The sequence below is a fragment of the Apodemus sylvaticus genome, chromosome 5 (assembly GCF_947179515.1).
Source record: "Apodemus sylvaticus chromosome 5, mApoSyl1.1, whole genome shotgun sequence".
Taxonomy (NCBI): domain Eukaryota; kingdom Metazoa; phylum Chordata; class Mammalia; order Rodentia; family Muridae; genus Apodemus; species Apodemus sylvaticus.
In genome coordinates, this window is record NC_067476.1 from 52318629 (window position 1) to 52343947 (window position 25319).

At 45.8% G+C, this 25319-nt stretch overlaps 1 protein-coding gene across 3 annotated transcripts in view; it reads left to right on the top strand.

Moving 5' to 3' along the window:
* Rapgef4 (Rap guanine nucleotide exchange factor 4) overlaps positions 1 to 25319 on the top strand; it is a 286423-nt gene that overhangs the window by 42719 nt on the left and 218385 nt on the right. For 2 of the 3 annotated variants that reach the window (XM_052182692.1, XM_052182693.1), the window contains exon 1: positions 15240 to 15328. Coding sequence is in view for 1 of the 3 variants with exons in the window: in XM_052182691.1 (XP_052038651.1) it covers positions 12469 to 12611; positions 15240 to 15328 (232 nt within the window). In the remaining 2 variants the exon portion in view is untranslated. Of the gene's footprint in view, positions 1 to 12468; positions 12612 to 15239; positions 15329 to 25319 lie in introns of those variants that run through there. The other variant, XM_052182691.1, reaches the window with a different exon arrangement.

The following is a 25319-nucleotide window of genomic DNA, read 5'->3' on the forward strand; positions in this document are numbered from 1 at the left end:
TCTATTGGCTTGGTTTCCTTTCTCATAGAAGTTCCTTAGTACCTGAAAGATCTAGACCTCTGAGTGAATGAGATGATTTGTTAGTCATAGGAGGAATCAGGGTTAGTGTTAGATTCAAAGGATCATGCATAACAGATCAGAATCATGAATGCATAGAGTGTTTATAATTAAATAACAGTACACTAAGAACACTTTGGCACCTCGTGTGATTTACATATGTGTTCCTGGGCAGCACTGTAATTAGAAACAAATGATTCATATGATGTTTAATTAGAGACTGTAATTAGTATTGCTTTTGTGCAGTCAAGGCCACTGGTTTTGTTTTTCCGCAATCCACGTACCCTTTCATCTTATTCACACCCTCCTGACACTTGCAGATGAGAAGAAGAAGAAATCCAGACTCTTGCTCATCTACACCTGGGGTGGAGAGCCTTTGCCTTCCATTTCCCCTACCCCAGGTTCGAGAGTCTTTTCTGGACTTCTGCATATCCCAGTCCCTACATCCTAAGAGCTGGGATCCAAATTCTGCTCTGTCTCCCTGACTTGGAGCTAGGGGAAGAGGCAGTGGAAGCTGCAAAGTCAGAATGATGTGGGTCATCCAGCGATGTGGTGAGGCAGAGAGAGTGAGGGCATCATCACGGTGAGGGGAGAGGCTGCAAGCTGTAGGTAGCAGGTTCCTGATGCTGGAGGCCCCCAACGAGAGGCAGGAGCAGGGCTCTTTCTAAGTAAGCTGCATGCATAATTTATTGTCTAAACCAGGACACTTTTGAGAGTGAATGAGGGCATTATTAATAATTTCACAGGGACTGTAGGCACAGCCATGACTGTCTCCAGATCAGACTTCCTGTGACACTACTGCTAGGCAGACACTGGAGAGAAAGGGAAGAGGTTTGTGTGTTGTGACACCTGAGTGAGCTTGTGCTCTTTGTACAGGCAGGAGAGCTGGGCGGTGGGAAGAAGGATGCTACCCAGCACCCTGAAAGCCCAACTTCAATTATTCTTCATATTTTACCCTCTTCCCTCCCAGTTCACTTCTTGCAGGGTATACTGGCTAGTTTTGTGTGTCAACTTGACACAGGCTGGAGTTATCACAGAGAAAGGAGCTTCAGTTAGGGAAGTGCCTCCATGAGATCCAGCTGTGGGGCATTTTCTCAATTAGTGATCAAGTGGTGAGGGCCCCTTGTGGGTGGTGCCATCCCTGGGCTGGTGCTCTTGGGTTCTATAAGAGAGCAGGCTGAGCAAGGCAGGGGAAGCAAGCCACTAAGAAACATCCCTCCATGGCCTCTGCATCAGCTCCTGCTTCCTAACCTGCTTGAGTTCCAGTCCTGACTTCCTTTAGTGATGAACTGCAATGTGGAAGTGTATGCTCAATAAACCCTTTCCCCCACAACTTGTTTCTTGGTCATGATGTTTGTGCAGGAATAGAAACCCTGACTAAGACACAGGGGGACAGATTTTCTAAAATGATAGCTCTGATTTGTTTTCTCTGGTTAAAAAAACAAAACCCCCAAAACCTCCCCTCCCTCCAAGTCTGGTTCACTGGCACTGGGGTCCTAGCCAATCAGATCCACTTTTATTTCGTAGTCTAATTGTTTGAATTTCCAACCACTGTGGCTGCTGGTCATCCTCTCTTTAACGTCCCACCACCACCATGTCTTTCTTCACACTTCACTATCTTGCTAGCCAGACACCTCTCATCCTCTCTTGTTTCTTACTCCCTTTCTACCCACTCTCCCTGACTAGTTAGGATGCCAGTATTGGTGTTGAGAGAACTGGGAATTAGAAGAAGCCTTCCCTCCGAATCTTCAGGAGTCTATGCAGACCTCCGTGTACCTTTGCATGGAGATGTGACTGCTTTCTGCCTTGTGCTACTGTGATTTGGAGACTTGTATTGCATTCCCCCAATGGAGCAGAAATCAGCATAGAGCAGGCCTGAGGTCCGATTCCTTGTAAGTCTCAAAGAACTTACCTTACGTTCTACTTTGAGAGGGCATTCGACAGTCTCGTTGAATTAGGGTCTAGAGGTGAAGGTCCAAAACTCTGAGGCCATTTCATCACTGTGAAGCTGTGGGACAAAGGTGATCCTTGCTTGGTTTGCCTGGAGTCTGTGGACTGGAGCAGGTGTCGGCCTCTGTTGTGCTGGCCCTCATGTTGGAACGAGGAATTCTGTTGGCATTCCCTCAACCAGAGCTCTGCTTTGGCACTGCCGGTAGTCACAATGCTTTTCTGCTTAGTTGATCTACGTGACTGTAGCAAACTCTTGTCTACACATGGGCTTCTTCGGACCCGCCCCCCTGGACCTCCCCCTCCCCCCTGCCTCCACCTCCTGGACATCCTCCCCCCAGACCTCCTTCCCCCAACCCCCCCATCCAGACCTCCACCACCACCCCGGACCCCCTCTCCCAGTATCTTTTTGCTTTGGTAGTCATATTTACTGGTGATTATTATTTTAAAAAGACTTACTTTTATTACTTAAAATTATGCTGTTGGGTGTGTTCCTATGCTTGCTCGTGTGGATACGTGCAGGTGCTCATGGGGGTGAGAAGCATTAGACCTCCTGGGAAGGAGTTACAGTGGTTGTGAGCCATCTGACACCAAATTTAAGTCCTCTGGAAGTGCAGCAGATTCTCTTAATCACCGAGCCATCTCTGTAGCTCAGTTGCCATTTTTTGAATGCAAGAATTTGAACTTTGTCTGAAATCGAGTGCTAGGCACAAGGCTGATGCCTTCTTTATTTAATCAGCTTTCCACCTCCTAGCGAACCTGCTCTGGACCATTTAATCCTGGTTTCTCTGAAACCCGCAGTGACTCACAGTGACAGGAAACACGGCTGGGCAGGATCTTCACTCCTGACGGATCATCACCCTGCCGCATGTCCTAGGCACACACCCCGTGTCCCGGGGCTTCTGTTCTGTGCAGTGAGGCATGCTGGAGAAGCGTGCTGCTGAGAACTGCCCTTGTCACTGCTCACAGGCAGGGGTACCGAAAGCTTCTTCCGAACAGAAGGGATTCAGGGCACCTGCTTCCCCTGGCATCTGTGATTTTGAAACTGTGGAGATAATGTGTATTACAGAAGGATTTTGATTTTATTTATGTATTTATTTAAAAATGTTAAATGTTTTATCTTCTAGCCACTTCCAGTTATTTAACAGCCGTCCCCTATCATGGCCTGAGCACCATGAAAGACCACATCATTTTACTTTATCTTTCTGTGCCTCATAAAATCTTTAGGTTATTAATATCTTTTAGATGATAGGTCACTATATTAAATATTCTTTAATTTATAGACCAAAGCCAGCTGTATCATGAACAAAATATATATTTTTTTTTAAAAATCACATTTTTATGTGCATTTTGAATCAGTGTTACGTGTGGAAGGCACAGGGATGGTTTGGTGAAGGTAGTTAATACATTTTGGTCCTGAAGTGTCAAATGGTTGTAAGATGGCAGACCTATCCTTCTGATTCAATTTTATTTATCAGCCCAATACATAACTACCTATAAACATGGACTTTTCTTAAACTGGTTAAGATCCTAGACCAAGTTACATCAGGTAACTTAAGTCGCTGGCAGGAGCAGTAGAACTTGAGAGGATGGAAACTGAAGGCCTGTGTCATTCTGTGGGCTGCAGGGCTGGTGTGTGTTCAGAAAGACGGACAAGAAGCCCACAAACACCCCGTCCAAAGCCTTTATTTAAACATTTATTTTTATATTGTGTGCATGGATGTGTTTTTTCTGTAGTATGTGCATCATGTGGATGCCTGGTTCCCTAGGAGGCCCTGAGGGTGGAGTTATAGACAGCTGTGAGCCGCCATGTGAGAGCTGGGAATTGAACCTGGTTCCTTTGGAAGAGCAGCCAGGGACCTTACCTGTGGAGCCTTCTCTCCCAGCCCCCGAAGTTCTACTTCTTGATGGAAATGGCGAAGCATTTGGGGATCGTCTTCAATCCTCCTCTTTACTAGAGCAAAAATGTTGCTCTGATATTTTAGACACTTAGACTAGTCAAAGCATTTTTAATTACAAAAGTAATCAGCCACCATTTCTCAAGTATTTTTCCTTTTCCCTCCTTTCCCCTATCCGTAGCTTCTATCCCGGGTAGATTAGATGTGCTTGCTTTTGTCTCACAGCCCACTGGGTCTCTGCTCATTTGATTTTAATCTTTCTTCTCTCTGTGTTTTACTTTGGATAACTTTAATTGCTGGCCTCTTAGCTCACTGATGTTTTTCTCTATGGTGGCCAATCTGCTCTTAATTCCATATGGTGTGGTTGTTTTCCCCTTTCCCTTTGTATTTTTAAGCTTTAGAATTCCAACTTGTGTCAAAACAAAAAAACAAAACAAAAAAACTTTAAAGTATTTACTACAGCTGTTTCCTGTCTGTTCATTCGCTACGCCAATCTTTTCTTTGAAATACAAACTTCTTGAACGTATTTATCACTGCCATTCTCGTGTTCTTTCTTGGTATTTTCCACATCTCTAGTTCTGTTTCCATTTTTCCATTTATGTGGATTTATAGTATTTTATGATGGAGTGTTAGGCATTTTTGACGTTATGATATTGAGAGGTTGGATTTTCTTTCTTTTTTAAAAGGAAGGCCAGCTTAATACTCTCATAGGCACCTACTTTATTGATCGATCAACTTGATTCTACCAGGCTTATTTTTAAGCCTTGTGAGGGGAAGGTTATGGTGTGGGCCAGAGTACTGTTTGGGGAGTTTGAGTTGAACGCACAGGGTGGGTGGAGAGCCCTGCCTTCTTCAGTCCTTCAGAGCTCCTGCATCTGTTAGAATGCCTGACCTACACAATGCTGTAGAGCTCTTCTCCAAAGCTGTGCTCTGCCAGACCTCTCCAGCCTGTGCGTGTGCAGCTAATGATTTGATGAGACCCCACCCTCAGTTCGCTTCTTCTATAGCTGATTCTGTGAATCACTTCACTGCAAATTGCCACTGCCAGCCCAGTGAGTCCACCATGCTCCCTCTTTGCCCAAGTTTCACAAAGTGTATCTGCAAAATGACAGGGCTGTTATGTGAATCCCTCTTGTTTTTCTCTTCCTGCTTGGACCACAGTCCTATGTTGCCTGTTATCTAATGTCTGAAAGCAGGTACTTTGTGTATTTGTTTAATTTCTATTTACTCTGGAACTCTGGAAGAATTAGTCTGGTATTCATGTTTTATCACAGTGTGAAGTGGAAGTTTCTCTTCCTTTAACAGTGATACAAAAGGGGTGTGTGTGTGTTTGTGTGTGTATGTGTGTGTGTATTTAAACTTAGGACCCATATATGATAACATGTACTCTACCACCAAATTATGCCATAGATTTTTATTCATTTTTGGACAAGGTATCACTGATCTTCGTTTGTTTAAAGTTTGATAGGTAGATCAGGATGGTTTCAGACTCAGAGATATCCCTGCCTTCTTCTGGAATGCTGGAATTAAAGGTATGTGGCATCATGCCCTGTTAGAATTTTTTTTAACAAATAAAAACTTCCTATTAGAAAAACAAACAAACAAAAACCCAAATTGTCATTCTCTGTGGTGTTTAAATGACCATTCTGTATTATCAAATATGAACATCGGTTAGCCTGTGTCTTAGTAACTTTTTTTTGTTGCTGTGAAGAGAGACCATAACTAGAGCACCTGATAGAAGGAAGAATTTGTTGGGGCTTGCAGCTTCAGAGTGTGAGTCTGTGACAGACATGGCAGGGAGCTGGGCAGCAGGTAGGCAAGCATGCTGCAGAAGCCGTGGTTAAGGATAATTCTGATGCACAAGCAGGAGGCAGAGAGCTAACTGAAATGGTGTGGGCCTGCAACCAGTTACGCACCTTCTCCAGCAAGACCACGCCTCCTAATCCTTCCCAAACAGTTCCACCCACTGGAGACCAAGTATTAAAATATAGAAGCCTATGGGAGCCATTCTCATTCTAACCACTACAACCAGCCACACCTATAAGGGCTGTGATTAGCTGTTGTTTAATGGGTGTGGTTTGGTAAGAGATTTGTGATCTGATGAAATGGGTCCCAGCTTAGCACCCTTGCTCACTTCTCCTTTGGGTTCTTCACGTTGTCACAAGCGGGGGCACCAGTAGCAGTGCTGGGAGATACTTGGTGCTGGAAGGAGAAGCAGAAATATGCAAGGAATATTCCATGAAGAGCTGGAACCAAAAATAAAAATGACTAAGAAGGTCCAAGGATACATGTCTAACTCAGAAACCACTCTTCTCTTAGGAAGAACCTAACCAGCTGGTTCAGTTTGACAGTCGTTTTCAAACTTTTCCTACTGAACATCTCTTTCCCTCTTCTGATGCTACTGATTGTGTGTCCCATGCTTCAGATGGGCCTAGATGGTTCAAGCCAGAAAATTACTGGTCCAGGCTAATAAATAAATGTCAGTTTTCTTGCCTCAGTATAGACAAGACTTGATGATCCTGAGTGATAGTGCCATAGACTATTGACTTAGATATATAACACATGGAGTAGCATATAGAATAGAACATACAATTCTACAGAATAGAATTCATGCTTCCCTTCTCACTGCTCAGGAATGGCATAATTAGTAGGCAGGTATGTGCCTCATACCTGTAACCTAGCACTAGGGAGGTAGGAGCAGGAAGATCAAGAGCTGCTTAGACAGTCCAGGCTGGATATGAGAACTTGACTACAAAACAGACAGATGACAGACAGGCAGACAGGCAGACAGGCAGACAGGCAGACAGGCAGGCAGACAAACAAGAAGCAAGCAAAAACTTTCAGAAGCACCTGACTCTTGCCCCAAGTGGGCCAGCCTCATGGCAATCTCTGTCTGACTCCTCTGTGAATCACCTCCAGGAAAAGTCACTAGTTCTGTTTTAGCTGAAACATTTTAAAAAAGCATCTGTTACCTGACTCATCGTGGACACCCTTCTAGAATGTAAAGGGCCGAATGTAACTATCTTTTACCCTAATGTTATGAGGGCAAGCATATTGCAGTGCTCTGTTCTGTGGGCATTTGGGGTGGTCTTCTTCAGCTGGTATCCACAGAGCCTGCGGCTGAGGGTGTGTGTGTGGCCTGGTGGTGCAGTCCTGACCTTAGATACTAAAGCACAGTCAAGAGATATTTGGAAGTGGACTTCTGAAATTGATATGGCCTTTTATTTTCTATACTAATAATCAACCTGGTACAGCCAGGCAAGTGATCTTCCTGGGCTACATCTCCACCCCTAGACAAGGCTGTACTTTGATTTTGTATTGTGGTTTAAATCTGAAGAAACAAAAAGAAAGCATATTATATGGTCAAAAGGCCTTCCCCCCTCTCCACTCACTCACAAATGCCTTTCCAGGCTGGTCCTGGTAAGAGTGAGATTTTTCAAGGGACACAGAGCAGTGACTTTCAATTCCTTGTGGAACCTGTGACGTAGTAGTTGTGTCCAACGGGGAGTTGAAGGCATGTGGGTCCTTACCTTTGTTTAAGGTCAAAATGGTGGTCTTCATGATCTCCAATCACAATCTCTGATCTCATTTTGTTAGATATAAGTTCACAGTCACAAAGAGACCACCACTCCAGTTAAAGTGTCTTAACAAGGCAAAGCTTGATTTCTCATCGGAAGGGTGAACTGATGACTCAGTGGTTAAGAGCACTGACTGTTCTTCCAGAGGTCCTGAGTTCAATTCCAGCAACTACCTGGTGGCTTACAACCATCTGTAATGAGATCCAATGCCCTCTTCTGGTGTGTCTGAAGACAGCACAGTGTACTCACATACATAAAATAAATAAATCTTTAAAAGGGGGGCAGGGTGGGGGTGCTGGAGAGATGGTTCAGAGGTTAAGAGCACTGACTGCTCTTCCAGAGGTCCTGCATTCAATTCCCAGCAAGCACATGGTGGTTCGCAACCATCTATAATGGGATGCTATGCACTCTTCTAGTGTGTGTCTGAAGACAGCTGAAGTATACTTGTATAAGTAGAAAGTAAATAAACCTTCAAAAAAAATATGGTGAATTATTCACGAAAGCAAGTCAAGCATGCAGGGATAGGAAGTTGACTTGGGATTTTAGTCTAATGTAAGTAGTGACTGTGGCTTTTCCCCATTGGCTGGGATCTAACTTCACTGTGTTTCGTGACTGGCTGGCTACTTTTAAAAGAGTTGCCACCGAGGAAATGAAGGCTAGTGGGAAGGCGTGGGCCACGTAAGTTATTTATGTTCCAAGAATGAAGCATGGCCTTTGTGTAAACAAAGGTGTGTGTGTGTGTGTGTGTGTGTGATAGTGGTGTCTAAAACATTTGCAAATGGGGTTTGCAAGGTGGGATGAGAAGAAAAGATTTACATAAAAGTCTTTCAAAATAGGAGAGATAGTAAGATTTGAACTCCTTGTAAACAAAAGTTTTCTAGCGGCTGACAAAAAAGACTAATGTTTAATGTTTCTTAAATTTACCTTGAAGGACACTTTCCTTTTCATTATTTTATAGAGCCGTCACATCAGGTAGGTTGTATTAAAAATCAGGCATTTCCACCAGCCTGCCATCAGGGATCTAGCGGCCCTTATGTAATCAGATGCTTCCTCTGCCAGGTGTGCCAGGTGTGCCCGGTGCCACGAATAAAAAGGGTGCCACCCCAGTTCTCTCTTTGATGATTTTTCTCTCTTTCTCTCAATCGCCCCCTCCCCTTCCTCCTCCCTCCTTCCTTCCTTTCCTCCCCTACCCTCTGTCTTGTTCATTCTAGCTCTCTCACTCTGTCTTCTCTCTCTCTCTCTCTCTCTCTCTCTCTCTCTCTCTCTCTCTCTCTCTCTCTCTCTCGTTCCCTGTCTGTCTGCCTGCCTGCCTGCCTGCCTGTCTCTCTTACCATCATGTCCTCACTCTGAGACATCCTTTTGTTCCCGCTGCTCCCGTAATAAACCTCTTACACTAGATCTGTTTACTGGCATTATTTTTTAGTGACACACCTACCTTGCCATGGCCAGCCAAAGCCACCCACCTTCGCAGCATTTATCCTATCAGGCTGGCCACTAAGTAGCAATCTGCAAACTCTGTGGCCTCTGCTTCTTGGTGGCAAATGCACAGTGAATGGAGGGTTGGAAAGACCTTGCCAGGTCTTGGTTAAGGGTGACTGTGAGCACACTGGCAGAATTGAGGATCACAGCAGACACAGGAAAATGTTGGGCCACTGAGGGTTGTGTGTACATGTTTATATATGTGCTGCTATGTAGGTATCCCTGTATCAGCTTGTGTATGCCTGTATACATAGGTGTGCATGCATGCGTGTAGTGAAAGAAACTGACAGAGGGAGGAGTCAGGAGGGCAGGACTCTAGGGAGAAAACTGAAGTGATAACAGCAAACTTTACAGACTCAGCTGCTGACAGTGTTGCTATAGTTACAAAAGGAGAAATGAGAAGAAGCATTTTGTTTGTTTGTTTGTTTGTTTGGTTTTAATGCTTTAGGGCTTTTAAAACAATGCACTCATGAAATATTGCTAGAATTTTACCCAAAGTGACACCCCTTTCTTTTCTGAATTCCTTTCCCCTTGATTAGGAACTGTTGTATGTGCACAGATGCCCCTCACTCGGGGCACACAAATCATGGTCTTTATGGCACTGGATTGCTTTACTTACTTCCTTAATAAATATATGCAGATTGAGTGAACCATCATCAACTCCTTTCTGAATTTCATTGACATTGTTGGAAAAACTTGCAATTAGAAAAGAGTAAATAGTGTTCTAAGTGATTAATAATTAAGACGATAACCTGATAAGTGGCAAACATCTAGAGTTTCAAAGACCTTTGACACCTCTACATCACCGCTGGCATGGTAAACACAAATGATTTCAGCATAATGACTTATGTGTCTAAATGTGTTTTAGTGTAAAACGGGATTCACTATAATTGCTTTCTCTAATAGGCCACGATGATAAAAAAAATTCCATTGGTGTCAAAAAGCTTTGTAAAGCTAAGTGGTTTAAAGACTGAGATGTATTGTTAGAATCTCATAATAGAAAAGAAGACACACGTCTAAAGATCCTACAAAAGTCACACAAGTATGCTAGAGTATGTCTCAAGCTGTGTATTCATTGCTTTCTTTAGACACCGCCTGTGTGCATGTGTGTGTGTGTGTGCATGTGTGTGTGTGCATTACATTTATGCGCATATGCTTGCCTATGTGTGTGTGTGTGTGTGTATGTGTGTGTGTGTGTAGGCCAGAGGTCAACACTCAGTGTCCTCCCCTGTTACTCTCTACCCTAAGTTTTGAGACAGGGTCTCTCAGTGGATCTGGGTCTCACCTCATCCACAGATGGGTTTTCTCAGCCCCTTCTCAGATGCTTTTGAAGGTCATGGCGACTAATTATCATATTGATGATGGTATCACTACTACTATTGCTTCTGTAACCTCGTGCAATTTATAAAGGCCAGATGAGTTATTATAGCTTTGGCAATTGCTTATTAAGGGTCTCTCTCTCTCTCTCTCTCTCTCTCTCTCTCTCTCTCTCTTACACACACACACACACACACACACACACAATCTTTTTATTAAAATGAAGAGTCAACCTGAGCTACAAAGTTGTTTTAATTCAAGTGTATTTAACTAACCCTATGCCCAGTGTTCTGGAACATATACACTAATTCTCGGGAGACATTTGAGATGGACACGGGGGGACTAGCAGAGCTGGTAAAGGGACCAGCGTGTGTGAGGCTCTGGGGCAGAGCTGGCAGAGTGGCAAGCATGCGTGAGGCTCTGAGTCCAGTTTCCAGCACTGCATAAACACACACACACACACATACACACACACACACACACACACACACACACACACACACACACACACATACACACACACACAGAAACAGACACAAAACAAATGAATGTAACATAATATTTTTAATTAAAAAATTATCATTTTTCACTTTTTGGGGGGGCAACTGAAATATTTAACCACAGGCAACATCACTGAGACCTTTGTGTTAGGACTGCACGGAATCACTGAACCTTGCTGGTCTGGCTTCCTTTGAACGTCACGGAGGAACATTTTTCTTTTGCTGCTTCTGAGTGCTCAGTATCTCCTATGTAACGTTAGGCCGGCAATCTACAACTGCCCTGGTCTGCTTTCCTATAAAGGGTGTCCTGGGGTTTGAGGAATAAACAGGGGTTCTGCTTTCCTTTGGGAGGGTAGAGGGACCCTCATTTCTTAATTTTCCTTACTTTTCCACCACCTCAGTCTTGTTTTCAGTTACTGGCCTTGCAATTCCTCCTAGGGGTAACTTCCATGCTTGCTGTGTGTTGGACAGTCCCAGGCCTCCTGTGGCAGTGCCCTGACCCTCTGTAGATGCCAACCATGTGGCCTGTGCTCAACTGGGCTGGATGCCCTCCGAGGGACACCCTGTTGCCCTTGCTGTACTAACAGGGCTTCCCTCCACACTCATACAACCTCTTCGGGCAGCAATTTGTTCAATCTTGAAATTCTAGCTACATTTCAAAGTCCCAAGCTTTGAGAACTTTGCTTCTGATAGTTTGTAAGTCCACCATAGATGGTGGGTGGAAAGGGGTCCTGAGACAGTGGTGTTGTATTGCTATAATAAAATATCACAGACTAGGACGTTTATAAAGAAAAAAACATCTGTCATAGTCTGGAGTCTGGGTGGTCCATTAGAAAATGGGGGATAGTACTTACAGGGTCTTCTTGCTGAAGGAGCCCCCCATGGTGGGCAAAAAGAAAACAAAACGTATTGTCCATGCAAAAGTCAAAGAGAAAAGGCCTGGAGAAGGAGAGGAGGCACCACACCCATCCTTTTATTAGGAACTTGACCTTATGGTAGCAGTATGACCCTTCATGAGGGCATAACCCTCAGGGCCTGATGACCTCTTAAAGGACTCAACATGGCTACCTTGAAGCTTTAGAGACAACCATAGCTGAGGCCTATGGGTCCCTGATCCTTCCAGGCTCTGTCATCCCAGAAGCTGGGCACTGGGTATCCTGGGTTTCCTTCTTCTACAGGAAGTTCCACCCATATCTTTCCTGTGGGAATTATCTGGGAGGCTAGCTGGGACCACAGACATTTTCTTTGAATCTAGTGTTTTCTTGACTCTGAGCAGACCTGCCCTAGATGTTTGTAATAGTAAGAACTTAAGATGGACAGAGGCAGGCAGGGAGGCAGGGAGGGAGGGAGGGAGGGAGGGAGAGACAGAGACAGAGACAGAGACAGAGACAGAGACAGAGACAGAGACAGAGACACAGAGGCCTGTGATGGGGACAGGAGGATAAATACTTGGAATGGAGCACTTGGGATAGCTAACTAACTTGATGGCACAGGCCTGTAGTCAGCACTGGGGAGGTAGAGGGAGGGTGGGCAGTTCAAAGTCATCCTGAACCACACTCCAAGTTCCAGCCAGTCCCAGGGTACTGGGGACGCTGTCTTGTGGTAGCTGAATACACAACTGTAATGAATTCTGCCTTGTGGCCTGTTTCTCACTAAGACCTGACAGGTGCTGTGTCCTCTCCCCCCCTGCAGGCCGTTGGAGCGATCTAGTGAAGATGTGGACATAATTTTCACGCGGCTGAAAGGAGTTAAAGCTTTTGAGAAATTTCACCCAAACCTCCTTCGTCAGATTTGTTTGTGCGGTTACTATGAGAACCTGGAAAAAGGAATCACACGTAAGGCCAGTGAATCTGGGGGTGTATGCTTATGCATGCCTGTGGTCCTCCGAAGGCTACCCTGTGGGGACAGATAGCATCCACAGAGTCTGGTGCCAGAAAGTTGAGCTTCCAAGTGAGCTGACATCTGTCTCCCCTGTGTTTATTTTGCTTCTCAGTCTTTCGTCCATAGTGTGAAATTGTTATCCCATCCCCCAACTCCAGGGCAGCAACTCTTTCTAGATGGGTCTGGAAGGACAGACTGACTGACATACCCATTTAGCTGTATCCTTAGAGATTCAAATCATTATCTTCTTTAATCCAGGGAAGCGGTGACTGCTGAGCTATTAACAAAGTTTTCTTGTCTAATGCTGTTAGCTAGGTTTTGAACGGACCTTGGTTACAAATAGTATTTATTTTAGGCGTGAATCAGGGGCAGCAAGAACAAAATGATGTGGCAAAAGTCGCCTTTTTAAAGTGCTTTTCTTTTCATTAAGAAAGCAGTGGCTCTCCATTTCTAGGTATATTTTATTCTGCAATAACAGAACACTTCCACCTAACCACCTTGACTAACCAGTGACTCATTCAGGAGGGAAAGATAAAAAACACCAATTCCCCATGTATGAAAGCCCAGAGGTGATGATTCGCGGCTGGTGGTGAAGAGCCTGTGGTCCCTGCAGCTACCCCGTGCACCTCAGGGCTTGGCTTGTGCCTCAGGCAGCTGTAGCATGTGGAGGCATTCTGTATCTACAGCAGAGATCCTGCCTGGAGGACTGTTCCCTCTCAGCTCCCCAGCAGACTTCCTGTGTTGAGTCACTGGCCAGAGTTGTACCCCATGGCTAAAATCTAGACCAATCAATCACTGGCCAAGCTGATGAAATGCCCTGGGTTGAGTAAACCAATCTTCACCCAGTGGCAGGCTTGTGCATGCCACTGGGGCTAGGGCCTGAGGATAAGGGTATGAATTTGCATAAAGTTGAGTGAGAGCACAAGTTCTGGGTGGGAAAGGGACAGTGTTATTGCAGAAAATTTAGGAAATGAACAGCAAAAGTCACCTGTCATCCCCAACCTAGAGACAACTAATAATATTTAGTATGTGTCCATTGAAATGTTTTCCCAGGTACACACACACACACACACAGTCACATTTCTGGTTTTAAAAGTTTCTCTACACAGGGACTGGGGAGATGGCCCCAGGTGGCTCTTTGGAAGGTTAGGTTCCCGGTACCCACTTGGGCCAACTCACACAAGCCATATAACTCCAGCTCCTGGGAATCTGAGATTCTCTTCTGACCTCTTCAGGCTTGTGCATGCATGAATGCACACACACAGTCACTCATTCACATGCATGTGTGCGTGCACACACATACACACACACAGACATAGACACAGACACATATTAACACACACATACAAATAAATAAATAGTAAAACAAATCTTTAAACATTCTCCATATATGTGGGTTTCAAAACAACTGATATCAGAAACTTGATTCTTTGGGAGGATGCTTTTGTTTCTTAAAGCCATTTTTAAAATAAAAGATTTATTTTATTTTTATTTGTGTGTGTGTGTGTGTGTGTATCTGTGTGAATGTCTGCTTCATGAGCGCCAGTGTCCACTGAGGTCAGAGGAGTGTGCTGCATCCCCTGGAGCTGGAGTTGAGGTAGTTCTCTAACTAGGGAGCTGGGACTTGTACTCATCCATTGGAAGAGCAGGAAGTGCTCTTTCTTACCGGCTGAGCTGTCTCTCCAGGCCTACAAAAGTCTTATCAAAGTCTACTATTAACGTAACACAGGAGCTAGTGTTTGTCCTGAAGATCTAAATGGTTTCTCTCTGAGATTACAAACCCAGAGACAATTTAGGTTCAGGGCCCAGTGCCTAAGTGCAGACAATTCAAAAAACAAGCAAAAAAACACTGAGGGCTCCGTCTTTACAATTTTCATAAACAGAGAAAAAGAAGCCATTAGTTGGTTTAAAAGGAAATGTGTTACTCTGGAAAACACTTCAGGTCCATTCATTTATTTACTAACTTTTTTTTTACTACCTGACATAGTCCCATGTCTCTTGTGCTGGTCATAGACTCAGAGTCCTCTCACCTCAGCCTGAGTGCTGGCACTGTGGCTGTGCCACCATGGTGGTTTTGGTGCAGACCCATGAAGTTGGGTGACATAATATGGCAAGTCCAACAAGCCTTTCTTCTGTTTAGAGTCATAGGTTTCCGAGAATCACAGCACAGTGAAGTGTATTTAAGATGAGGTACATGGGATGTTAGTGAATTATGACAGCCAATGTTCTGTAAGCCAGACTGACCTCATACTCACAGAGATCCACTCACCTCTGCTTCCCGAGGGCTGTGGCTAAACTTTGGAGTTACTCTGTTGATCTGATGGATCCTACTGCTGCCGGGATGATCGATTATTGCAGATCCATGTCTGGGAGTGTCCTGTTGATGGGGTATCTGCTTCCTGGAAGGTTGAATCTGTAGGATAAGCTTTGTGGGTGGATGGCATTGAGGAAAGCCGTGTATTCTTGTCGTAATGGATCAAGGAAGGGTAAAAATCATCCATGCTTGTGATGCCCTGTGAGGCTGTCAGGTTACAGCCACCAAGTCTGTCCGCGGTGTGCTTACATCACTGTTTTTCTTTCAGTATTTCGCCAAGGGGATATTGGAACCAACTGGTATGCTGTCCTGGCTGGGTCTTTGGATGTTAAAGTATCTGAGACCAGCAGTCACCAGGTAATCTATCCTGTCATTAAAAAAAATTATGTGCCGGGCATGTAGCTCAGTGGTAAAGTGCTTGCCCAACATGTGTGAGGCGTAGGTTCAATCCCAGTGCCACATCACATGCAAAGAAAAAAAGAGCTAGGGTATTTATTACTGTTGTTTTAGTAAGATTTTTTTTTTTTGAGAATTTCATATGTGAGTACTGTATTTACACCATTTTCAGACCCCCCCTTTCCCGTTCCAACTCCTTGTGCTCACCCAGATCCCTCTCAGATTCAAGACCTTGTCTACCATGGTATTTTTTTAAAGACACATTTTCAAATCTTCTTCCCCACGGTAAGTGTCTGTTGAATTCCCTTGTTTAGTCACATCACAAACACTGAGAGTCTTGTGTGATGTAAGCTTGGTGTGAAGGGTTGGAACAGTCAGGACAGGAATGCACCAGCTGCCTCAGGGAGCTGCCAGCCTCCTGGGAAGCGCAGATAGTTCTACTGCAGTGTGATAGACAGTTTCATCACCACCACTGTCCCCTTTGGTGACCAAGTCACCCTTGTCTCACAGGTACTTTCCCTGTGTTGCAGTGTGCAGAGAAGTCACCAGACGTGGCCTGCAGCTCCTGCTTCCTAGTTGTGGTGGTTCATCCCCTCTTCTCTTTCATGATGGGTTTTCCTTGGATTTCAGAAAAGACTGATTTTTTATCAGCTGCCTCAGTTTCCCAGGAGGTCTGAAAACAGCTGGCCTCGTTGCCTCGTCATACCGAATAGACAGCTTTCCAAGTACTTAACAGGTCTTGCTCTACTCTTTGAACCCTTATATAACACATGGGTTGTATTCCCATGAGGACACTGTCCCCTGCCCGGCCCTGAAGAGTTTAATAGCCTAGCCTAAGGGATGTATTTACAGAGTAAGGGAGCTAGGGTTCACACACCCAGCGCCTAGTCATGTGCTCCAAATCACTGCTCTGTGTGGTCTCACTGAACCAGGAAGAGGGCTAGGAATGCAGCTCCGGCGGTAGAGAGCTGGCCTAGCTTGCCAGGAAGGCCCTGGGGTTGAGTCCCAGTACCATATGAACCAGATGTAGTGGTGTACAATCTAGGTGGAGGCAGGAGGATGAGGCGTTCAAGGTCATGCTGAGGTACATGGAGGATTGGGGCCAGCTTGAGCTACTGGAGACGGATTCAAAATAAGGAGGAAAAGAAAGCAAGATGATAAAATAGTACCTCCAACACACTCGTGTGCACGCACACAGGCACACATGCACGCATGTACACATGCATACTCACATACGTATGCGTGTAGTCTGCACTGATGCACTCACGCAAGCAAGTACGTGCACGCATGCAAGCATATATAAGCACACGCAGGCACGCACGCACGCATCACGCACACACGCACGAATTCACCCACGCACGCACGCACGCATCACGCACGCACACACGAATTCAACCACGCACGCACGCATCACGCACGCACGAATTCACTCACACATGCATGAATTCACCCATGCACGCACGCATGCACTCATGCACGCACGCACTCACGCACGCACGCACACACGCACTCACACACTGTTGCCGTTCTGCTCCCCTCACGGGCACTCTTGGGTGTCTCTGCTTAGAGCTTCTTGGTGCTGGTTCAGCCTGAGAGTCTTCTGCACAGATATGCCGCAGGGAGGACCTTGAGCAAGGTCATTTGCTGGTTCCTCTTGCTCTTGAATTGGCCCTGAGTAAGTCCTGATAGAGAAAGGAGAGACGCTGGAAAGGAAAGGGACGGGAAGAAAGGAAAGGGACGGGAAGAAGGTCGGGTTAAGGAGGGGAGAGAAAGGGGAGGTTACAGTAATACGTGGTCAGGGTCTTCAGGAACATTTCCCAGAGTCAATGGAAGGCCCCGTGGGGTCCGAGCACGGGGGAACCTGATTAGTTCTGAGGTTTTACACTTTAATATAATTTCATTGTAGGTTTTTAATCTGTAATTTCGACCTTAGACCTAACGCAGAAAACTTTTCTAAGCTGGGCTTGATCTCCAGTCTCCTAAATGGTGAGGGCTGATTGCTTCATACTGATGCTTGCATCCTGTCCTTTAAACACTCCCTCCTGTAGAGCTGAAACAGCCTTCTGGATTTATTCTCATCATTTGGATACAAGCAAGAAAAGGGACATTGACTCTGCCTGGTCTAGGATGTACCCCGAGGCAGACACGGGACCCAGGCTCGCAGGCAGCTCACGGTCCCAGCTGTGGGACGGGAAGAAGCCAAGGCCAGCAAGGTGGCCGGCCCTCCTCCCACCAGGCTTCCTGGAAAGAAGACGGGGAGCCCCGGTTTGCCCGGCTTGCTGTGTGCTGGGCACTAGGCCTCTGCCTGGTAGCGATGGGGGCCAAGCAGCCTGACTGTTAGTTTTGGAGTATAGAACCCAGTGTAAGAGGAAAAGATGGAAATAAAGTAAGAGGAGAGGAGACAAAGAGAGAGGCGGATTTAGAGGTTCTTGGGCCTTGGCAAACCTGAAGTCCTGAGTCAGTGGTCGGTGTGGTGGCGCAAGCCTTTAATCCCAGCACTCTAGGAGGCAAAGGCAGGCAGAATCCTGAGTTCGAGGCCAGCCTGGTCTACAGAGTGAGTTCTAGGACAGTCAGGGCTACACAGAGAAACCCTGTCTCGAAAAACAAACAAACAAAAATTTAGGTCTGACGTAGTTCAAAGTTTGCTTTCTTCCTGTTGCCCACACAGGAGAAAGGGTGAGTAAGGAAGTAGGAAGTAAGGAAAGAGGAGAGCTGTTTTCAGGGTCCAGTCTTCCCAGGGGAAGGCAGCCTTTCACCGCTAGCCTGCTGGTGCACGAGTGCCGCCTACAGGCGGCTGTGCGCCAAGCACCCATCCTGCAAGCATCGCAGTGGCCTGCGCATGCCTTGTGATCTCTTCTGAAGAGACTCATTTTATCCCCCTGATGTGCTCATGCCGGTCAGGTGGGGCAGCCAGTTCCTTGTGACTCTGGGGCTTATGTCCTTGACCATAATGGGTGCCCAAAGGCTGGGAAGAGTGAAGGTTAGAAGTGAGGCCAGCTGGGATCACAGTTGTGGGGAGCAGCAGCCCCCTGTGGGGCTCCTCTCTCCTGTCTTCTGCCAGCTCAGAGTCCCAGACCTTCACCAACACACCCACCCACTCGTCCTTGACCGCCTCTTAGATCCCAAGGTGGAGCAGGATAGAAAGGGAAGAAAACTGAGGACAGCGGTTACAGGGTGGGGCAGAATGCTAGAAGGGATGTTGATGCTGTATATGAGCTGCTGGGAGAAAGGGAGGGAGGATCCTGACTCGGAAGAAGGAATGGCTGGTGGTGCCCCTGAAGAGACAGGCATAGTATTTCTTATGCTATACATTTATCGGGTTTTATTGACTTGATATACTTTCTCTTTTTCTGAAAAAGTTACCCTATTTTATGTGGCCCTAGGGGGTTAAGAATGCATATATAAATATCCTATTTGCTTCATAAACTCTTATTACCCTCTGACCATTCTATATGGTATTTCCCTTTCAATCACTCATATTGTGCCAGGAGCTTAGGAACACTGTGTGTGTGTGTGTGTGTGTGTGCGCCTGTGTGTCACACTTTACAGTTGGTTTGGATGATGTTTTTTGAACTCTTTGGTTTTGAACACTCACTTTTCTGGTGATGTCCCCAACACATGCAGTAGGAACCCTCCCTCACTGTACACAGAGCCTGCCCCAACAGTGGCTTAAGGCCGCCCACAGGTTGGCCCAGGTGTCCTATGTCATGCTTGTCCACAGAGAAATCATGGTCTCCTTAGGAAGATGAAAAGGGAAACTGAAGACCTAGAGGCCACCACTGGGATCTCCCGTCATCCCCGTGCCTTTTCTTTGCCATTGTCAGAGTTAGTCAACATGTGTGGCCTTTTGAGGATTTAGGGCAATGTGTACTCATCATTGCCTAAGATCACAGTAAAGAAATCCACGGATCCCGTGTTGTAGGAAAGTATGAAGATGATTCAGGGAGTGACTAGACCTGTCCGGCCTTTGCTGTGTGGTGAGGATGGGGCCTGCTGGGCTTCAGGTTTAGGTATCACTCACTCTCGCCCACCCCCCAGCACAGGGCTCAGTCCCACTGTCAGCTTAGCAGCCAGAGTTGGTGAGGGTCGGGGTGCAGGTAGGGAGGGGAAGGTAGAAACAGCTGCCGACCACCTCACTCTGACTCCAAATGACACAAAATCCTGTTGAGAGCCGCATAGCTCACTTCTCAAGCAGTTACCCTCTTCCTAGCTGAGGTGGATCCCTGAGCCGCACCCTGCTTATTCAGCCTTCATTTCCCGACAGCTGAGTCCCCTAAGCTGAAGGCTTCTGGGGCAATCTGGCAGGGAGAGAGAAAGCCCCTGGAGAGCAGGGACATGTCCCACCCAGAGACCTTCTCCAAGGAGCTGATGCTGTGGCTTCCATTTCTGCATCGCTGCCTTTGTAACAACCATCTTTACCCTAAGAATTCTGGGAAATGCAGAGCTGTTTCTCCCTGGGCCAAGGAGCATTTAGAGACCTGCAAACCCTCCCTCCTGACTTCGTGTTTTAATTCCATGTGTATTCTTCCTCACCATCAAACAAAACCCAGGCCTGTGCAGTGTGCACACACATCAGAGACATGTCTCCTTGCCTCTCAGACAGCCTTCCTGCTTTGGCTGTTCTTTTTGCTATCTTACGGAACTTTGACCAACCAATAAGGGGGCATGCCTACAGGCAGCGTCCATGTCTAATGGCATCCCAACAAGGCAAACATGTTCATGTAGATTATTTCTACTTGGCAATGGGGATCTTGTTAAGGAGTAGTCTCTGCAGTTTCCCAGTGACACTTTGTCTGCACCTCCAGGGACATCCAACCTCAAAACAATACAAACAAATAATAGTAGTGGTAATACCTACTGTATTAGACGACAGCACCCAGCTTGTGTGTGTGTGTGTGTGTGTGTGTGTTTGTCCAAGGCCTCGTTTCTCCCTGCAGATTTTATAGGTGAGAAGAATGTATGATATCATATCTAAATCCTAGAATCATGTATTATTTTTCACCTATTCTGGAAACACCTAAACTAAGGAAAATTTCTAATCATACCAATTCCTAAAGACCGATGGAGTTTCATGTTTCAAAACAGAGAATGGTGTTTTAGGATGTCATTAAAGCCTGAGCATCTCTGTAACAGATGCGTACTCACTGTTGTCTTTATTTGATACAAACCCAGCAGTTCCGTTAGGTATGGAGACGCACAGTTAGATACACTGTGAACTGAGGCGAGTGGGTCCTACCTTAATGACTCGATGTATATAAAGCTCTTAGTACAAAGCTTTGGATGAACAGGGTCCCAGTATTTTCTGGTAACTAATAAAAAGCTTGGTTGCCTAGGACTGAGAGCTGTTGGCTCCCATGCCTGCTGTGCTAGCATTGGTCACAAGAGGGCAGTGTTAGAACATGAAAACCTGGAGATGCGTCCCAGTCTTTGAAATGGCAGGAGTTTAAATTTTGTTCAGCCATTTCACTGGAGCAGAGATTTCCGGGCTGCGTTTGGCCTTGGTCTTCACTTCAGTCCACCCCCTTATCTGTCACTGTGCCATTATCTGGCGATTTTTACTCTGCTTTTGAAAAAAGACCTCTTGCTGGTTTTCTCTCTAAGGTCAAATAGAAAACCTTAAGCCATCCCTGCCCTTGCTTTTACGACACTGATGCTTTGGTACATTTCATTTTTGTTTATCAAGTTTGAAGCTCTCTCAGTCTCTCTCTCTCTCACTCTCTCTCTCTCTCTCTGTGTGTGTGTGTGAGTGTGACTGTGTGTGTCCTTCCCTCCCTCGCCCTCCCTGCGTCCTCTCCCTGATTCTTTCACTTGACCACTCACTCACTCTGTTCGCTTTGATTTCAGTGACATCACCATTTTTGGGAGACAGTACTTGAGCACATTTCTGAACAGTTTTATGAAGCCAACGTGAAAAGTGGCAAGCGGGCTGCAGTCGGTGTCGTCACTGACCCTGCCGGTCCTCTGGCTGTGGCTGAGCTATTCATTAGGAACAGATTTTTAATTGACTTAGCATTGAGTCTTCTTTGTCTGGGTGACACAGTGCTGGCCAGATAGGTTCTGCACTGGTTAGAGGTGCCCGTGCCAGTCCGGGCTCTGCAGGCCGGCCCCAGCCAGCTCGCCTGGTGCCCATCAGCTGCCCCACAAGCTGATTCCAGGGACACGCTCTAAAAGGAATCAGCCTCGCCATTGCCCTTGCTAGAAAACACATTTGACTTAGAAGTGTCTTGCCTTCCTGCTTGGCAGTAAATCCTTTCGACACACGTATAGTTGGATGCCTTGACAGACTCCGAAATTGGGTTCCATTCAATGTGATTACTTAAAAGCGCTTAGAGGACTCAATAAATTCCAGGAGCAAATTCAAACTCACAAAGCTAAATGCAAGAGCTTTGAAACCTAGTGGTAAGTATAGGCTGGAAATGAACACTGTAAAAACATTTGCTTTGTAAGAACTTATGCTTCTGAGTCTATCTATATACACTTAAAGATAACCTAACTCAAGTAAGGTTATTAATTCTTGACTCACTAACACAGAAATGAATGAACTCTGAATAGCTAACAAATCTGATAACTCTTTCTAGGGAGAGGAATTTTTCTTTTCTTCCCTTTTCTTCTCTCTTCCTTCCTTCCTTCCTTCCTTCCTTCCTTCCTTCCTTCCTTCCTTTTCTTGTCCAGGTCATACTATATAGCCCTGGCTGGCCCAGAACTTTCTATATAGAAGACCAGGCTGGGCACTTCAGACACAGAAATGCATGTGCCTCTGCCTCCCCAGTGTTGGGATGAGAAGCCTGAGCCACTATGTCTAGCCTAAGATCTGACACCTCTTCAAAATTACAGGATAATTTTTAAATATTCATGGGCTTATCACAGAGAAACCTCATGTGTATGGCATCTATTGAGTTCTGCTGATGTCCCGAACATCTATGCAGGCTGTGTTTCAATAGGCCAGGGTGTGTTGCTTGTGACGTGGAACCCCGGCTGCCTTAACACCACCACCGCTTCACAGTGTACATATGAACACGTGTGAACCGGCTCTGGTGAGAATGTCTGCTTTAAGACGTGAGAACGCCATAATGCAGATGCACAAAGCAGATAAATTAAGGGGTGATTAGTCGCAGCACAAAAGGATTCTTTGATTTACAGCAGGATTGTCAGGAGGGTTTCTTTGAATACAAGCTCCCCCAGAGCGCTCAAGTGTTTTGCAGATCATTCAAACCACTTGACATCCAGACTGGGGGACAGAGAAACTTGGAATTTAAGTGTTGAAAGCCATCATTAGATGAAGCTTAATACAACACGACTACAGAGATTCTCTGTTGTTTAAATAATGGCAAAAGTATAATTTGATTTTTAGAAGCGTAGAAAACCTATACATGTATGGCAATGCGACTGAGTTAGGGATTAGAGTTTCCCTTGTATTATTTTCATCTATTTAATTCTGGAAAGATGGCTCAGCCAGCAAAGGTCATGGCCGTCAAGCCTGATGAATTCAGTTCTAGTTCTGAAGCTAACATGCTAGAAAAAGAGAAACAGCTTCCACAAGTTCTTGCGCTGACTCCAACGGGAATGCTATGGTATATGTATCATGGTAGCTATGCCCCCAAGAAAGAAATGCTTACACTGTGTTCTGCTATTGATCTTTTTTAAACATTTATTTATTTAATGTATATGAGTGATCTATCTGCATGTTCACCCGCAGGCCAGAGAGAGCACGGAGTCCCTTTATAGATAGATGGTCATGAGCCACCATGTGGGTGCTGGGAACTGAACTCAGGACCTCTAGAAGATCAGCCAGTGCTCTTAACTGCTGAGCCATCTCTCCAGCTGTTAATCTTATTAAAGAGACCGTGACCATTTCACAGAGGCCTGAGAGGACCCAAAGCCATGGCAGAAGTGTAATCTAGGTCTGCCAAGGCTCAGGCCTCTTCCACACCAGCTCTGTCTGACTCTTCTGTCCCTGTGTGAACCCCCTTTGCCTCTTGTTTGGTGCCTGTCACCACAGGCTTGTTGGTATCCTTTGGTTTAGTCCCATTATCTAAGATAGCTGTGGTTTTGTGTGACAGACTGGTACACACAGACTGAGGTATACATGTGGGCAGGGAATGTATGTCAACCTGACACAGGCTGCAGTCACCTGAGAGGAAAGAACTCTGGAGTAAATGCTTCCATAAGATTGGGCTGTAGATAAACCTGAAGGGCATTGTCTTAATTAGTGATTCATGTGGGAGGACCCAGCCCATCCTGAGGGGGACCACCCCTGGGCTGGTAGTCCTGGGCTCTATAAGAAAGCCAGCTGAACATGCCATTAGGAGCAAGCCAGGGAACAGCAAGGCCTCTGCAACAGCTCCTGCCCTGTCTGAGTTCCTGCCATGATTGGCTTCCATGATGAACAGTTATGTGGACATGTGAGTTAAATATAGCCTTTTCTTCCCAAGTTGCTTGGGTTACAATGTTTGATCAAAGCATTAATAGCCTTAGGTAAAACAGGGAGTCAGGAAGCAGGCCCAGTGGGGAGCTGGACCTCTCCACAGCTGACTTGGAACTCTCCCTACTGAATGACTGAGGGCTACAGATGTATTGTCAAATAATGCGTCAACATGCTTTTATAAGAATCAGCAGGAACAGGAAGTCTGTAGCTAGGTAAAGAGACTGAGTAGTTTCTAGTCTCAGTTCTCCCTATACCTGTTTTGGACAAGATGCTGAACATCTCAGAGGCGGAGTCCGTCTAGCTTCTGAGACAGCGATAACAATGATGGGAATGTGGATCACTGTAAAAGCATCCCTAACCTCAAAATCCTACATGTTTCAATTTCTGAAAGTTTTGAGTGCTAGGAATAGAACATTCTCTATCTGATCCTATATGACAGGTAATTCAGACACAGTTCAGGGAATGGAGTGGTCACTTGGTCGATAAAATACTTGCCAGAGAAGCATCAGGACTGAGTTCAGCTCTCCAGTACCCCAGGCTTGGCCACACCGTCTGTAACCCAGTGCGACAGGAACTGGGAGGGATGGAGGCAGGGGGATACCTGGAGCTCACTAACCAGCCGGCCTGGCCAGTTGGTGAGTGCTGAACTCAGTGAGAGGCCCTGTCTCAAGAGACCCTGTCTCTGGCCTCCACATGTGCACCTGTGTACCCCCATGCACTTGCACATACACATGTGTATACAAAATATACATGTGTTAACAGACTCGTTTGGAATATCACATGAAGTTATTTTCAGAACATGCATAAGGAAATATGACACAAAAACAGAAGTGATTTTATGTTTAGAGCAAGGTCTGCAAAGTATATCCTGATTTTATATATGTGCGTGCATGCGTGTGTGTATGTGTGCATGCATGTGTGTATACATATACATGTACATATACATATACAATGCAAATATCCCACAGTCTTAAAAAATGGAAACTCTTCTGCTTCCAGGCATTTCACTCAACCTCTGTCATCAATAGGAACTTCTAAGAGTGACTGAGCGTTTGTTTCTAGTCATGCTTTGTTCAGAGAACATGATGTCAATTTTGATGGGTGAAAGAGGCATCACGATCAAAGCCATGTTGAGTCATGGTACAGCAGTCCACTTACATCTATGCAGATGTCTAATCCCCAGGATCCTACACCACCTTCTGGCCTCCAAGGCCACGGCACACTTGTGCAGATAGAAATGGAGGCAGTAACCCACCTACACAAAATAAAATACTTAAAACACTCTTTTAAAAGGGTCCTGATCAGTAGGTTTCCTCTGTGGGAAGCTGGGCTCTCTCCAGAGATGGCAAGGAAGCTGCTGGCATCTCCCGCTGTCCTGCCTCTTTGTAGAAGGATGTACCGTAAAGGCGCCTAGCCAGCATCCTGTTCTGGGCCGGGTGATGCTGCTGCAGGCAGCGCCCTGCATGTGTGTATGGACCTGTGCACAGAGCTACAGTGGTTTGGAATGTGGGTGGGTAACCTGGCAGG